The sequence below is a fragment of the Muntiacus reevesi genome, chromosome 3 (genome assembly GCF_963930625.1).
Source record: "Muntiacus reevesi chromosome 3, mMunRee1.1, whole genome shotgun sequence".
NCBI lineage: Eukaryota > Metazoa > Chordata > Mammalia > Artiodactyla > Cervidae > Muntiacus > Muntiacus reevesi.
This window is the reverse complement of record NC_089251.1, coordinates 189,810,483-189,824,085: the sequence shown is the minus strand read 5'-3', so window position 1 is coordinate 189,824,085 and position 13,603 is coordinate 189,810,483. Positions and strand designations below refer to the sequence as shown.

General features: G+C 38.1%; 1 protein-coding gene across 8 annotated transcripts in view; it reads left to right on the top strand.

Moving 5' to 3' along the window:
* L3MBTL3 (L3MBTL histone methyl-lysine binding protein 3) overlaps window positions 1-13,603 on the top strand; it is a 106,900-nt gene that overhangs the window by 45,934 nt on the left and 47,363 nt on the right. For all 8 annotated transcript variants that reach the window (XM_065931343.1, XM_065931339.1, XM_065931342.1 and 5 more), the window contains 2 exons: window positions 7,307-7,383; window positions 11,423-11,508. In XM_065931343.1, coding sequence (XP_065787415.1) covers window positions 7,307-7,383; window positions 11,423-11,508 — 163 coding nt within the window. The remainder of the gene's footprint in view (window positions 1-7,306; window positions 7,384-11,422; window positions 11,509-13,603) is intronic.

Below are 13,603 nucleotides of genomic sequence, written 5' to 3'. Positions count from 1 at the left end.
TTTTAACCCTTAAGGGTTTTGGCTATATTACACATAAAGTGGTAGGAACAACATAATTATAAAATTATATGATCATGAAAAGAGTATAGTAAAGCCATAAGATTTTGATTAGGCAGTTGAAATTAATGATTTTTCATACCTAATTCATGTTCACTGATGAAACTGTAGTTTGCTGGTGAAAGGCATTTCTTCATGGTTTAGTTCCTTCTGGACAATACTTGCATTGAGAAGTGACAGTTATCTTTATAAAATATGGCTAATGTTGCAGTAGCAAATGGATGTTAATTTATATAAATGTAGCTCAGTTTTAGGAAAACTTGTTTCCTGACCTTTTTAGTGTGTGTATAGCTAAATATTCAGTAGAGCCATTAATAATTTGCACTACTTCTCGGATTGGATTCTTACACAGTCATCAGTTTTACTTGTGTTGTTTTAAAACGAGACATTGAAAGCCATTTGCTGTTTAGACTTTTAAAAGATGAATTATAAAAATCTGAATTATATTTTACGTATGGTTTTCACAGAGTTTTTTAAAGTAGTTCCATGATCACATCACATAGAATCAAGTACTTTTGAATATTATAGTAAGTTTTACCCAGCTTTTTTCTGCAAAGCATTATTTTCCTCATAGGATATCTTTTTATTCAGTTTGCAATCAAATTTATTACTGAAATACAAACCATTTCAGGTGTATACAAATTTAGAACAGTAGAGTGACCTCCTGCAGGCATTGCCTACTGCCAGCAGTTTATCAATACACACCAGTCTTGTTTCTGGTGTTTTTCTGCTCTAAAATCCCAACTCCAGGACCGTTTTGAAGTAGATTTCCAGATTTCATAACATTTCATGTCTGAATATGTCTCTTCTAAAGGTAGAACTTCTTTTTCTTTTTTCAAATATATCTAAATAGCATCATGTCACTAACTTCTAAAACATTATCCCCCAACTGTCTTGGTTTATTAGCTCTTGGTCCAAATAGGGTGCACATTTTATGATTGCTTTGATGTTTCTCTTGATCTCTTTTAATTTATAGTTTCCTATTCCTTCATCCTTTTATTCCCCCTCTAACATTTGTTTAACAAACCAGGTATGTTTGTCCTGTTGACTGTCCCACAGCCTGGATTTGCTGATTGAATCCTTATTGTATTGCTTACCGTGTTCTCTTTCTCATATTTTCTGCAAACTGGTGGTTTTTGTTTCATTTAAAATTATCCATACCTGTCTTGAATGAGTGAGTAGATGAGAAAACTGTGAATTTAGAGATATTGGGATCTGTCCTGGGTGGAACATATTTCTCTCCCTCCTGTTTGATGTGCTGTGTTGATGGCAGTACTAACATGACAATTGGGATCCAGTCCTTTTATTAATAATTTTCAATTATTTATAATTATTATAATTTTATAATTATTATTAATAATTATTTATCAGACTGTTGAAATGAGAGCTTTTTGCTTTTAAAGTTCTGATTGCTTCAGGGAGAATTTTTTAAAAACAGCTTTTGCCTGATTTAAACACAGTGGGTGAATGTTTCAGTTATTTTTGTGGTCCTATAAGTATTATAGCTTTTAAAAGTGTAGGTTCATTATTTGACATAATATGTATTTCCTTTAAAAGCATTCATTCTTCTGGGGGAAAAAAAAGTAATGAGAAAGTCTAGCAGAATGTATTACATTTTTCTCTGATGCCAAATGCCTAGGAAATAGGAAGCATCCTGGTTTCTTATTAGAAAAAGCAGGGGGAAAAATTGATCTCTTTCAGCAATGATTTTGCTCTCTTATGAGTGCAGCCAAATTATTTTTAGAATGGAATGTACTTTGAGGATAGACTTATACTTCTAACTGTTGAAGTTACATTTTGTTAATTGTCAGAAAAAGAATAACAGTGTGTTCTCTTCCTCAATATGCAATTAAGACATATTGAAAATTACTTAAGTGCACTGGAATTTCTCCAACCTTATTAAATATTATGTTCTTTGATCTTTGAATTTTGGAATGGTCTTTATCTGCATAAATTAGTTCCTTAGGTATGTAATTGAGGTTACAAATTGGATTGCTTTTCCAATTTAAAATAGTTTGAAAATGAGATTTTTTTTTTCCTTTGAATTGGGCAGTGATCTTATCTCTTTTTACCTTAGTGGGAATTTGAAAGTGTGCTTGAATGCGCATGTGCATGCATGCACTCACACACACACACACATATTTGTGGTACTGCATGTTTAATTGCAGTAAAACATTTCTTCCTTTCAAAGAGAAATGCTATGTGGGATTTAAATTTATGTAGGGTTGTAGAAGTTTTTAATGAGAGCAAATAGTATATGTATATTAGAATAAAAATTGGTTTACCTGTGGGTTTCTCTCTGCTTTTGTTACTAGTAGTTGTATACTAATGTGTACTAGTAGTATACATTAAGAGTAATAGTAATTTTATGTGTCTCCCCAAATAATGTTGAAAAGTTTGCATCATGTTGTCAGTTTCTGAGAGCAGTGTGTGTGTCATCATCCATTATATTCGAGAAACAGCCCTTGATGGTGGTGGTGAGCCACAGAGGTGACGGGACCCAGGGACCCCTGCACTTCAGTCTTGAGAGGCTCCGCGTCTGGGAACAGAGAGAAACTCACTTCTGCCTTGGCTGCAGGGTGCGTGGTGGTTCGTGCTTACTTATCAGAACCAGCGGCTTGCTGTCTGCGTGGCCCGTGGAAGGAAGGACTCACTGGACGTTTCTCAGAAAGATCTTCCTGGGGACGTGGAATTTGAACTGGCTCATAAAGAATGATAGGAGCTAGTACTTAGAAGTTGGGATGCAATATTCCTGGCCAAGGAAAGCGCTTACTTGTGTTTAAGTCCATGGGGCAAAGAGGGTATGATATGTTTGGGGTGTGGCAGCCTTGGTATTCAGTAAGTGACTTAATCCTTCTAAGCTTTAGGTGCCCCGTTTGCAAAAAGGGTTAATAGTCCCTATCTTGCAAGATGTTGTGAGGATTAAAGTCAGAATTTCAGGAACAAATACCCGTTTGCAAAATGTTTAAGAGATGGCCGTTATGCATAGAACTGACTCTTTGGAAAAGACCCTGATGCTGGGAAAGATTGCAGGCAGGAGGAGAAGGGGACGACAGAGGGTGAGATGGTTGGATGGCATCACCGACTTGACAGACATGAGTTTGAGCAAACTCCGGGAGCTGGTGATGGACAGGGAGGCCTGGGGTGCTGCAGTCCACGGGGTTGCAAAAAAGAGTCAGACATGACTGAGCGACTGAACTGAACTGACTGAAAGAGATGTCCGTAATGCACGTCGGCAGAGAAGTTCAGCCCTGAAGGTGGGAGTGGGTTATTGTCTCAGAGGGAGTGAGCCCTCAGGTGTTGAGCTGGTTTTAGGCTGAAGGAAAGAAGCCGCTGTTGAGGGAGAGTGGAGACATGAGGCTGGATTCTTGAGGACCCTGGTCCCATAGGAGCAGGGTTCGCGCTGGGGAGAAACGAGCTTTCTCTGTCTCAGTGTGGAGAGAATGAAGACAGGAAAGGGACACTGATGTTGGGGTGACGAGAGGGCCCCCCTTTGTCTCGTCCTGGTAGTCACCTTGTTAGTGAAAATCAGGTTTTACTCTTGCAGCGAATTATGAATATTGAAAACAGCCTCTGTAGGGAATGGGCTTGGAAATGAATTAAGGATGAAAAGGAGAACGAGATGACTCGGTGGGATGAGGTCTCGGGCTTGGTAAAACAGCATGATGGACGCCCTGAAGAGTTAGCGCAGAGTGGGAGCTGGGAAGGTAGACACCAGGAAGGAAATTGGCAGTCACCATGTGCTGGATTTAGGGAGTGGGAGAGACCAAGTGTGCTGCATTTCTTCAAGGAATCTAAACCATTATTGCTTGAAATGAAGACTTTGATGTGTTCCTTAAGTGAGCATCTTGAAATGTTCTTGTTTGACTCTGCCAAGATCTGGGGAGCCCAGTGTGTGCGCATTGGTTTTGTTTAGCTTTGGGCTGTGACTGATGAAATCAGGGCCCTTTTCCTTCAACCTGGAATCACTTAACCTCTCAGTGTTTCCACAAAATGAGGGTCTTAATGTTTGTTAACTTTATATGACAAGTGTGGGTTCTTCATGAATTCCTATTTCTATTATTATCTACCAATCTAGGTCTGATTTGGGTCTTAGCAGCCTTCATAAATAATTTGTACTCACTTGTGAAATGGACTTAAAAATTGTTTTGAAATGGACTTTCTTAACAATACACATAAAAACCCCGAAGAAAGAAAGGCACAGGAGCAGCAGTTGGCCAAACATGTCACCCATAGTTGTTCTTCATTATATTTCTTCTTGGTTACATTTCTGCTTTTGAACACTAGATGGGACTAAGAGATGACTTGTGTTTCAATAGTAACAGATAATTCACAGCCTTCCCATTTCTGAAGGAAGTATTGTTTATTTATAGAGGGGCTGTAAGTCAACTAGATAAAAATGAGGCTACTTTTATTTTCATAATTGAGACAGCTTCTTTGTTTATTTTAAATGGTGACTTTGATCAATATTTAAATAATACTAAAACCTTATATGAGATTCTGGCTGCACAGGAACAAGTGGTCAAAATATGCTGCAGTGTTTTCTTTCCTTGTAATTTATGGAGAAATCCAGTAAACAGAATTGTGTCTGATGCTTTTACTTTAATCATCATGAATCTGACATAATTAGAAGTACTTGATAGCTGCCTTAAGTTGAAAAAAAATAAAAGAAGTATTACATACTTGTTATTTTTTCATTTTAAGGAGCCATTAAGAGTCTTCCCTAGAATAACATAAAAATTTCCCTAAAATAAAGGCTGCATCATTACTAATGATCCATAGCCAAATGATTGTCCGGGAAAGAATAGTATAACTGGACAATCAAGATCCGTAGTTTTGCTTATACAGTTTAAAACAATGCATCCAAGGGGATTGGGCATTAAAGTGTACTGAGATTTCCATATATGCATCACCCAGCGTCCCCTAAATATTTCCCACCTTTAAAAAAAAAAATAGCTTCCTTTTTTTCTATCTAACATCTCATTTCTCTGCTTCTTTTTAAAACAGAACTCCTTAAATGTGTTTTCTGAGCTAGCTATGCTCATTTCCCAGCATTTTCTCCTAAACCCACTCTGTTCAGGCTTTTGCCCTTTCCCATGCCCAACTCCACCGCAGCAGCTCTCGTCAAGTATGCCAGTGACCTTTACGTTGGTAAATCCAGTGATCAGCTCTTGCTTTCTCCTTCTTTGACGAAGCAGCAGCATTTGACCCAGCTGATTTCGTTTTTCTCTCTCTCTCTTACTTTACCATTGTTTCTTGGACTTCTTCGCCTTTTCCCTTTTCTGTCCTCTATACTCATTTTCTGGATGGTCACATCTCTGCTCGTGGCTTTAAACGCCATCCTAGTTGCCGATGACTCCTAAATGTGTGTCTTTAGCCTTGATCTTGCCCTTAAATTCCAAATTTTTGTGCTCATGATCTACTTCTTTACCTGCTTGTTAAACATGTTAATATCAGATCTCTTCCTTCACTGTTTGGAATGTCAGGCTGTGCTTGCAGTCTTCCTGTCTCAAAAAATGGTAACATCCATCTTCTAGTGCCCATGCCCAAAGCCTTGGAATGTTCTGGGCTTCCCTTCACTCCTACTCTGCGTCAAATCTATCAGCTTATCCAGTGGATTCTTTCTTTAGAACATTGACCTAAATATACAATCACTTCCTGTTATCTTCACCACCAGCACTCTGGTTCAGGTTACCCTCACCAACGCTGGCAAAAACCTGCCAGCAGCCTTTTGTCTCCTTCCCAAATGTGGTTTATTATCTGCAAAGCAGTCAGAATAATTACTTTAAAACATAAATCAGATTATGCCACTCTTCTGCCTAAAACCTTTCACAAAATGTTCTAGTAAACATCATTTTATTCTTAAGATTCCAAGACCTTACTGTGGCCTAACGGCCCCTCTTGATTTCCTGTTCTCTGCTTTTCTCAGTCCATTCCTGACACAGTTCTGCTTGATTCTCCTCTTAACAAGGCATCTGTACTTGCTGTGCCCTCAGCATAGAAGGCTTTCCTTTATATATGTGAGTGGCTCAATCCTCTCTTCACCCTTTTCAGATGTCAGCTTATTTAAGAAGTCATCTTGACTAAGTGTTTTGAAGGAGTATCTTACCACAGTTATGCTCTACATTTTTATTCCAATTCTTTGCACAGCGTTTTGCCCCCAGCATATACATTTTGCTTGTTAATTAATTTCCTCTTTTCCCACTGTACTGTGAGCTCCAAGAGACTAAAAGTTGGTATACCTTTTATTTGCTGCTGTATCCTCAGTGCCTTTCCCAGTGTCTGGCACATGACAGACACTCAACCTTTCAATGAATGGGTGAGTGAGTGAATGAATGACGCGTGTTGCATGTTGCTGCTGCTGCTAAGTCACTTCAGTCGTGTCTGACTCTGTGCAACCCCATAGGTGGCAGCCCACCAGGCTTCTCGTCCCTGGGATTCTCCAGGCAATAACACTGGAGTGGGTTGCCATTTCCTTCTCCAGTGCATGAAAGTGAAAAGTGAAAGCGAAGTCGCTCAGTCGTGTCCGACTCTTAGCGACCCCATGGACTGCAGCCTACTAGGCTCCTCCGTCCATGGGATTTTCCAGGCAAGAGTACTGGAATCGGGTGTCATTTGGGATGAGGACTATATGGAACAAGTTTGATTAGGAGCAAGGAATCAGATGTGCATACTGGTAAAGAGGCCTTGGCAAAGCATATACTTGACTGAAATAAAGATGACAAAGAGAAGAGGTGAGGAAAAGAAACACCCCATCTTAATACCTGGTCTCTCCCTTCTAATGGGAAATAGAGCATGTTTGCTTTTTGAGGGTGATTGGTCTTCCTGCTGTTGTATATTTGTCCTTAGAAATACTGAAATAATTTTAGCTTGCCTGTGTATATGCTATTTATATACGTGTTTATTTTTCCAAATGATTTTCCTAAATGGAAATTCCAAATTTTAATGACATTATCTTTACATTTGCTGTATTTGCAGTTGTAGAATATAATACCACTTGTGTGGGAACAAAAGCTATTTGCCTGGTGTCAGTTTTGTATGTTATGTATCTAATAGAAATCTCGTTGGTACTAATATGTTGGAAGAGTGAAAAATTCTTTGGTTTAGCCGTGTTTTCCCGAATGAGATAGATTGTGAAAAGGTAGAACTTGGTGTATAATGTTCACAATCACTGACTTTTTTTTTTTAACTTTTACTGGTATTTGAGAATTTTTCCTAATTACCATTTTTAAATTTCTATACCTTACAGGTGTGAAGCCTCTAGTCCACACATTCATCCAGTTGGTTGGTGTAAAGAACATCGAAGAACCCTCATTACTCCTCCAGGTTTGTGTTGATTATGTGTCTGCTGTTTGTCATTTATGTCAATTTGAGTTTACTTTTGTTTGCTGAAGAACATTCTGTGACTTCATCATCAGACAGTGAATTTTTGAGCTGACATGTCACTATTTAACGTGCCGTGGCACGGCTGGCATGAAATGATAGGGTGGTCAGCTCACACAGAGCATCACTGCGGTGTGTGTGGCTTTTTGTGGGTGCGCCTGTGAGTAATGAAAACTGTCCTTGTCATGGGGAAAGGATGCCTCCTTGGTATGTTAGGAGCTGTTGCGTGGATGTTGCCCTCAGCGTGTAAGCAGCAGAGACTCAGCTTGGAGCTTCAAATCCTTGTCTCATCCTGTTCTGCCGGCTAGTGTCGTTTTCAGGCGTGTCCCTAGTTCCTTCCTACTGCTTCTCAGCGCCTGATCATTGACTCACTCGGGACCAGCGGTTGCTGTGATGGGCAAGGCCAGTCCCTTCTGCCTCCTGCCTTTTCTTCTATGTTCAGGGATGAAAGCTCCTGTTCTTTACTGATTTACGGAGCTAAGCTGAAGAATATTTGCATAAACTATGTAGTGTTAAAGTAAGATATTAAATGGTTTGGTAACTCAAATGTGCTGCTGCCTGGAAGACCCCACTCGGCTCTCCTAGGTTCTGGGATTTACATAATATTAGGAGCCAGTGAATCATGACTGCCACTGTCACCGTCTGAATTATATTATACAGATTCTTTTGGACTTTGCAATTTGATATTGATCTTTTTCTTTTTTTTCTTACCATCCTTTTGGTCATCATTGGCAACCCACTCCAGTATTCTTGCCTGGAGAATTCCTTGGACAGAGGAGCCTGGTGGGCCACAGTCCATGGGGTTGCAAAGAGTTGGCCAAGACTGAAGTGACTTAGCATGCACGCAGGGATCTGTTAAATTAACAGGGCCAGTGAACAGCAGGTTCCTGGCTATGTCTTCACAGCCTGGGAAGGGTGTGTGAGATATCATTACTGACTTCTGATGTGAGGCAGATTACCAAGTCTTCTGTCTCTTTTCATGGACTTGTATAATTCAGTAGCAGAGAAAGTATATAGCTTTTTGGCAAAATTAAAAAATACAAAATTGCATGTGAAAAACTACCAAATACACGGCAGGGTGAATATAATTGATGCCACTAACTGTGACACATGAAGATGGTTAAACACGTAAATTTTGTGTGATACATATTTTATCACACCAATTAAAAAAGTTAAAAAGAAAGTAAAAACATGCCAGATAAAGACTGGTGTGCAAGGCCTATGCTGATGTTACTCTGCTCTTTGGATCCGTGGCAAACAAGATGCCCTTTCTCTGGACCCTCTTCTCTAAGAGCAGATTCCTGGCTTGTGTCTCACATCTTCTCTGTGAAAAGAAAGGATGTTAGTCACCTGTCTCCCCAGGCAGTAGCTCTTCTGCTTTGTAGATCAGTCTCATAAGCAACCCTGCCAGCTACTCCATATTCATGTTCTTTTTTAACCTTTGTACACGTACTGTTCTTTCTCCAAAATTAAAGTCTTCATGTCTTTTAAAATGATTTTTATTTTTGAATTACCAAATTATCCATTTAGATGTGCTTATTTTTAAGAGTTTAGAGTAAAATTAGAGATAACCACTGTTCTCTCTCTTAATGGCTTAAAAGGTGGTTATTATCTCTTTGCAGAGAAACCTTTTTTGCCTCTGTATACACATACATGCAGGGCTTCCCAGGTGGCGCAGTGGTGAAGAACCCACCTGTCAATGCAGGAAATGTAAGAGACGCAGGTTCAACCCCTGGGTTGGGAAGATCCCCTGGAGGAGGAAATGGCAATCCACTCCAGTATTCCTGCCTGGGAAGTCCCATGGACAGAGGAGCCTGGTGGGTTGCAGTCCATGGGGTCACAAAGAGCTGGACACAACTGAGGGACTGAGCGCACATATACGTGCATGCATGCACAGTCAGCTTTAATGTTGTTTAAATTCTGCAAGGTATATACCTTAAAAATGCACTGTAAAATGTTGACTGCTTGGAAATGTTTGCATATTTACGCTTTCAAACTTTTATTTTGAAACATTTTCAAATGTACAGAGAAGTTGTAAGAACAGTAAATAGCTCATTTTTATAACCTTGAATCAGAGACCCATCCACGTTTGTCAGTTGTATCAAGGATGTCATTTATAGCAAAACGATGGCATATTACTCAGTTGTCATACTTCTCTGGTCTCCTTCAATATGCTGTCCTTGACTTTTATAACTTCTGTGTGTTTAAGAATTACAAATCGGTCATTTTGTAGAATGTTCCTTAGTTTGAACATGAGGGGTACTTTCCAGTAATTAGACCCATGGTGTGCATTTTGGCAGGAATATCACAGAAGCAGTGCTCTGTTCTCATTGGATCATCTCCTGTGTCACTTGAGGTCCGTTTATCTCATCATTGGTTGGTTTTTACCAGTGATTGATCAAGATGGTAGTTACCAGGCTTATCCATGGATGTAGGGGGTTTTTTGTCTGTAATTATTAAGGATTTGAGAAGACACTTTGACATTGTATAAATATCCTGCACTTCGGTCCCGTGTCGCGTCCTAGTTTCAGCATCTGTTGATATTTCTAGTGTGAATTAATATTCTGATAGTTGCTAAATGGTGATTTTTCTTATTCAGTCTTTTGTTGTACATAATTAGATGACATTCTTCTGCAAAAAATAGCTTTCTCGTCTTCCTATTTATGCATTCATTTTATTTATATCAACATGGACCCAAATAATACTATTATCATCAGTGGCTTATATTCCATTACTAACATTATTTATTTTCATGTTCAGATTTTCTCACATTTGGCCAGAGGGAAACCCTTTAGACTGATTTCTGTGTCCTTTTGGCATGTTTTAATTATTTTTTTGGAGAAATTTCCTATTTTCTGGCACAGCTGGGCTTATCTTGTGTTTTCCCTGACCCAACTTTGACGTCACCCATTTCTCCCAGACTCCGTGGTTTATTTTTGTAGAGAACGATTTGTAGACACTAATTTCTGGACACTCGATGTGCTCACTGCTACTGAACAAATGCTGCTGTTGGCCTTTCAGGGGACATATGGTTAAGTAAATACATATAAAAATTTGTTTATTTCTATGTCCATTTATAGATATTGAAAACCATGAATGTATACCATTAGCTGCAGTTCATATCTAACACCGCCGAATTCATTCTAGTTTTTCACTTTTCATATTTATAGTCAGTGAGAAATCTTGCTTCTCTTTTCTCCAATATATTTACTTACTTTATCAGTAAGTAAGGACTACATAAAGTAGCCATAAAGAGCACTACCTAAAGTAGCCAGCTTCCTCCCCTACTGAGCCAACCCTAATTCCTACTCGTGTCTCCCTAAGGGGCTTTGGACTCTGGAGGAAACAGGAGAGTGAGACGGAGGAAGGATGTTGTTTTTATACATTCTATTAATACTGTTCCATGATTTATTTTAACTTATTTGTTTGGCCTAATAATATGATTGTCTGGAATATTTCACATATTGGTGTATATATAAACCTGCCTCATTCTTTTTAATAAATGCTTTCTGTTTTACATTTACAATACTTATATGTGTGTGTGTGTGTGTGTGTATATTTGTACATTTCTATATAGATGATCATTTAACTGATTTTTACATTTTCACATTTACAAATGATGCATTTTCTTTGTACACACATGTGAGATTCTTCCTAAATTAATAGAAGTAAAATTTCTAGATTAAAGGGTATATATATTTGTGTTTGTATATATCTTGTGTTTTAAGACAATCTTAACTTGAGAATGCAAATTATATATATTCTCATTTAAAAGTTAATAGAGAAATCATGGTCTAGATGAAAATTACTGCATTATTACTTGTGGTTCCAAATGTGTAATGAGTTTAAAGTTGTTTTGTGTAATATGAGCATGCTTTTCTTCATTATAATGATAACAATATCTCATAATTTTATAGGCCTGCTTGTGGTTGTCACTATCATTTTGGTTAAACCTGATAGGATTTACTGTTTTCATTCTTAGGTTATCCAAATGTGAAACATTTTTCTTGGGATAAATACTTAGAAGAAACCAATTCTTTACCTGCTCCTGCAAGAGCTTTCAAAGTGGTGAGATATTATACTTTACAATATTTGATTCATTAATGTTCGTAATAGTGTTCAGTCATTGAAATTTAAGAACAGAAAAAGTATTGGTAAACAGGAACGAGAGAGAAGCAGAAGACCAAAGATGTTTTTGAATTTTTACAATTTTGAAAGGGAAAATGATTTCTGGGGCGGGGAGGGGGAGGTTGTTGTTGTCAACTGAAGAATACTTCCACTTTGGACTTTAAAGTCTCCTTGGAAATTAATTATGTTTGAATTGGTTTGCAGTGAGTTAATTGTACAGTAGACTTCTGTTTTTCCAGCTAGATATTCTGAAAGATCAAACAGCACAAGACATCTGTTGTTTTATAATGAAAATTTTATTTCTTCATTCCTTTGGGTTTGTTTATGGCAAGCTGAGATGTTGTTCTTTTTTTTTTTTTAATGTTATTGCTATAAATCAGCATATTTGACTACCTCAATACAAGGTCATCTGTTTTGATTATAGTGTCTTTCTAACCCAGGTAATTGCTTCTTGCACATTAAGGTTCAGAGTTAACCTCATTTGTGTGCAAGGGAAGAATACAAAAATGAAATGTATTTAAAATTTTTTTTAAATCTCAAACAACTTGCTTTATTTATTTATTTTGCAGTTTAGTATGTCTGCCCTTTTTTTTTTTTTCACATGTTTTTATTAGTTGGAGGCTAATTACTTTACAATATTGTAGTGGTTTTTGCCATACATTGACATGAATCAGCCATGGATTTACATGTGTTCCCCATCCTGATCCCACCTCCCACCTCCCTCCCCATCCCATCCCTCTGGGTCTTCCCAGTGCACCAGCCCTGAGCACTTGTCTCATGCATCCAACCTGGGCTGGCGATCTGTTTCACACTTGATAATATACATGTTTCAATGCTATTCTCTCAGATTATCCCACCCTCGCCTTCTCCCACAGAGTCCAAAAGTCTCTTCTGTACATCTGTGTCTCTTTTTCTATTTTGCATATAGGGTTATGGTTACCATCATTTTAAATTCCATATATATGTATTAGTATACTATATTGGTCTTTATCCTTCTGGCTTACTTCACTCTGTATAATGGGCTCCAGTTTCATCCATCTCATTAGAACTGATTCAAATGTATTCTTTTTAATGGCTGAGTAATATTTCATTATGTATATGTACCATAGCTTTCTTATCCATTCGTCTGTTGATGGGCATCTAGGTTGCTTCCATGTCCTGGCTGTTATGAACAGTGCTTCAATGAACATTGGGGTGCATGCGTCTCTTTCAGATCTGGTTTCCTTTCCTCAGTGTGTATGCCCAGAAGTGGTATTGCTGGGTCATATGGCAGTTCTATTTCTAGTTTTTTAAGGAATCTCCACACTGTTCTCCATAGCAGCTGTACTAGTTTGCACTCCCACCAACAGTGTAAGAGGGTTCCCTTTTCTCCACACCCTCTCCAGCGTTTATTGCTTGTAGACTTTTGGATAGCAACCATTCTGACTGGCGTGTAATGGTACCTCATTGTGGTTTTGATTTGCATTTCTCTGATAATGAGTGATGTTGAGCATCGTTTCATGTGTTTGTTAGCCATCTGTATGTCTTCTTTGGAGAAATGTCTGTTTAGTTCTTTGGCCCATTTTTTGATTGGGTCATTTATTTTTCTGGAATTGAGCTGCAGGAATTGCTTGTATAGTTTTGAGATTAATCCTTTGTCTGTTTCTTCATTTGCTGTTATTTTCTCCCATTCTGAAGGCTGTCTTTTCACCTTGCTTGTAGTTTCCTTTGTTGTGCAAAAGCTTTTAAGTTTAATTAGGTCCCATTTGTTTATTTTTGCTTTTATTTCCAATATTCTGGGAGGTGGGTCATAGAGGATCTTGCTGTAATTTATGTCGGAGAGTGTATTGCATATGTTCTCCTCTAGGAGTTTTATAGTTTCTGGTCTTACATTTAGATCTTTAATCCATTTTGAGTTTATTTTTGTGTATGGTGTTAGAAAGTGTTCTAGTTTCATTCTTTTACAAGTGGTTGACCAGTTTTCCCAGCACCACTTGTTAAAGAGATTGTCTTTTATCCATTGTATATTCTTGCCTCCTTTGTCGAAGATAAGGTG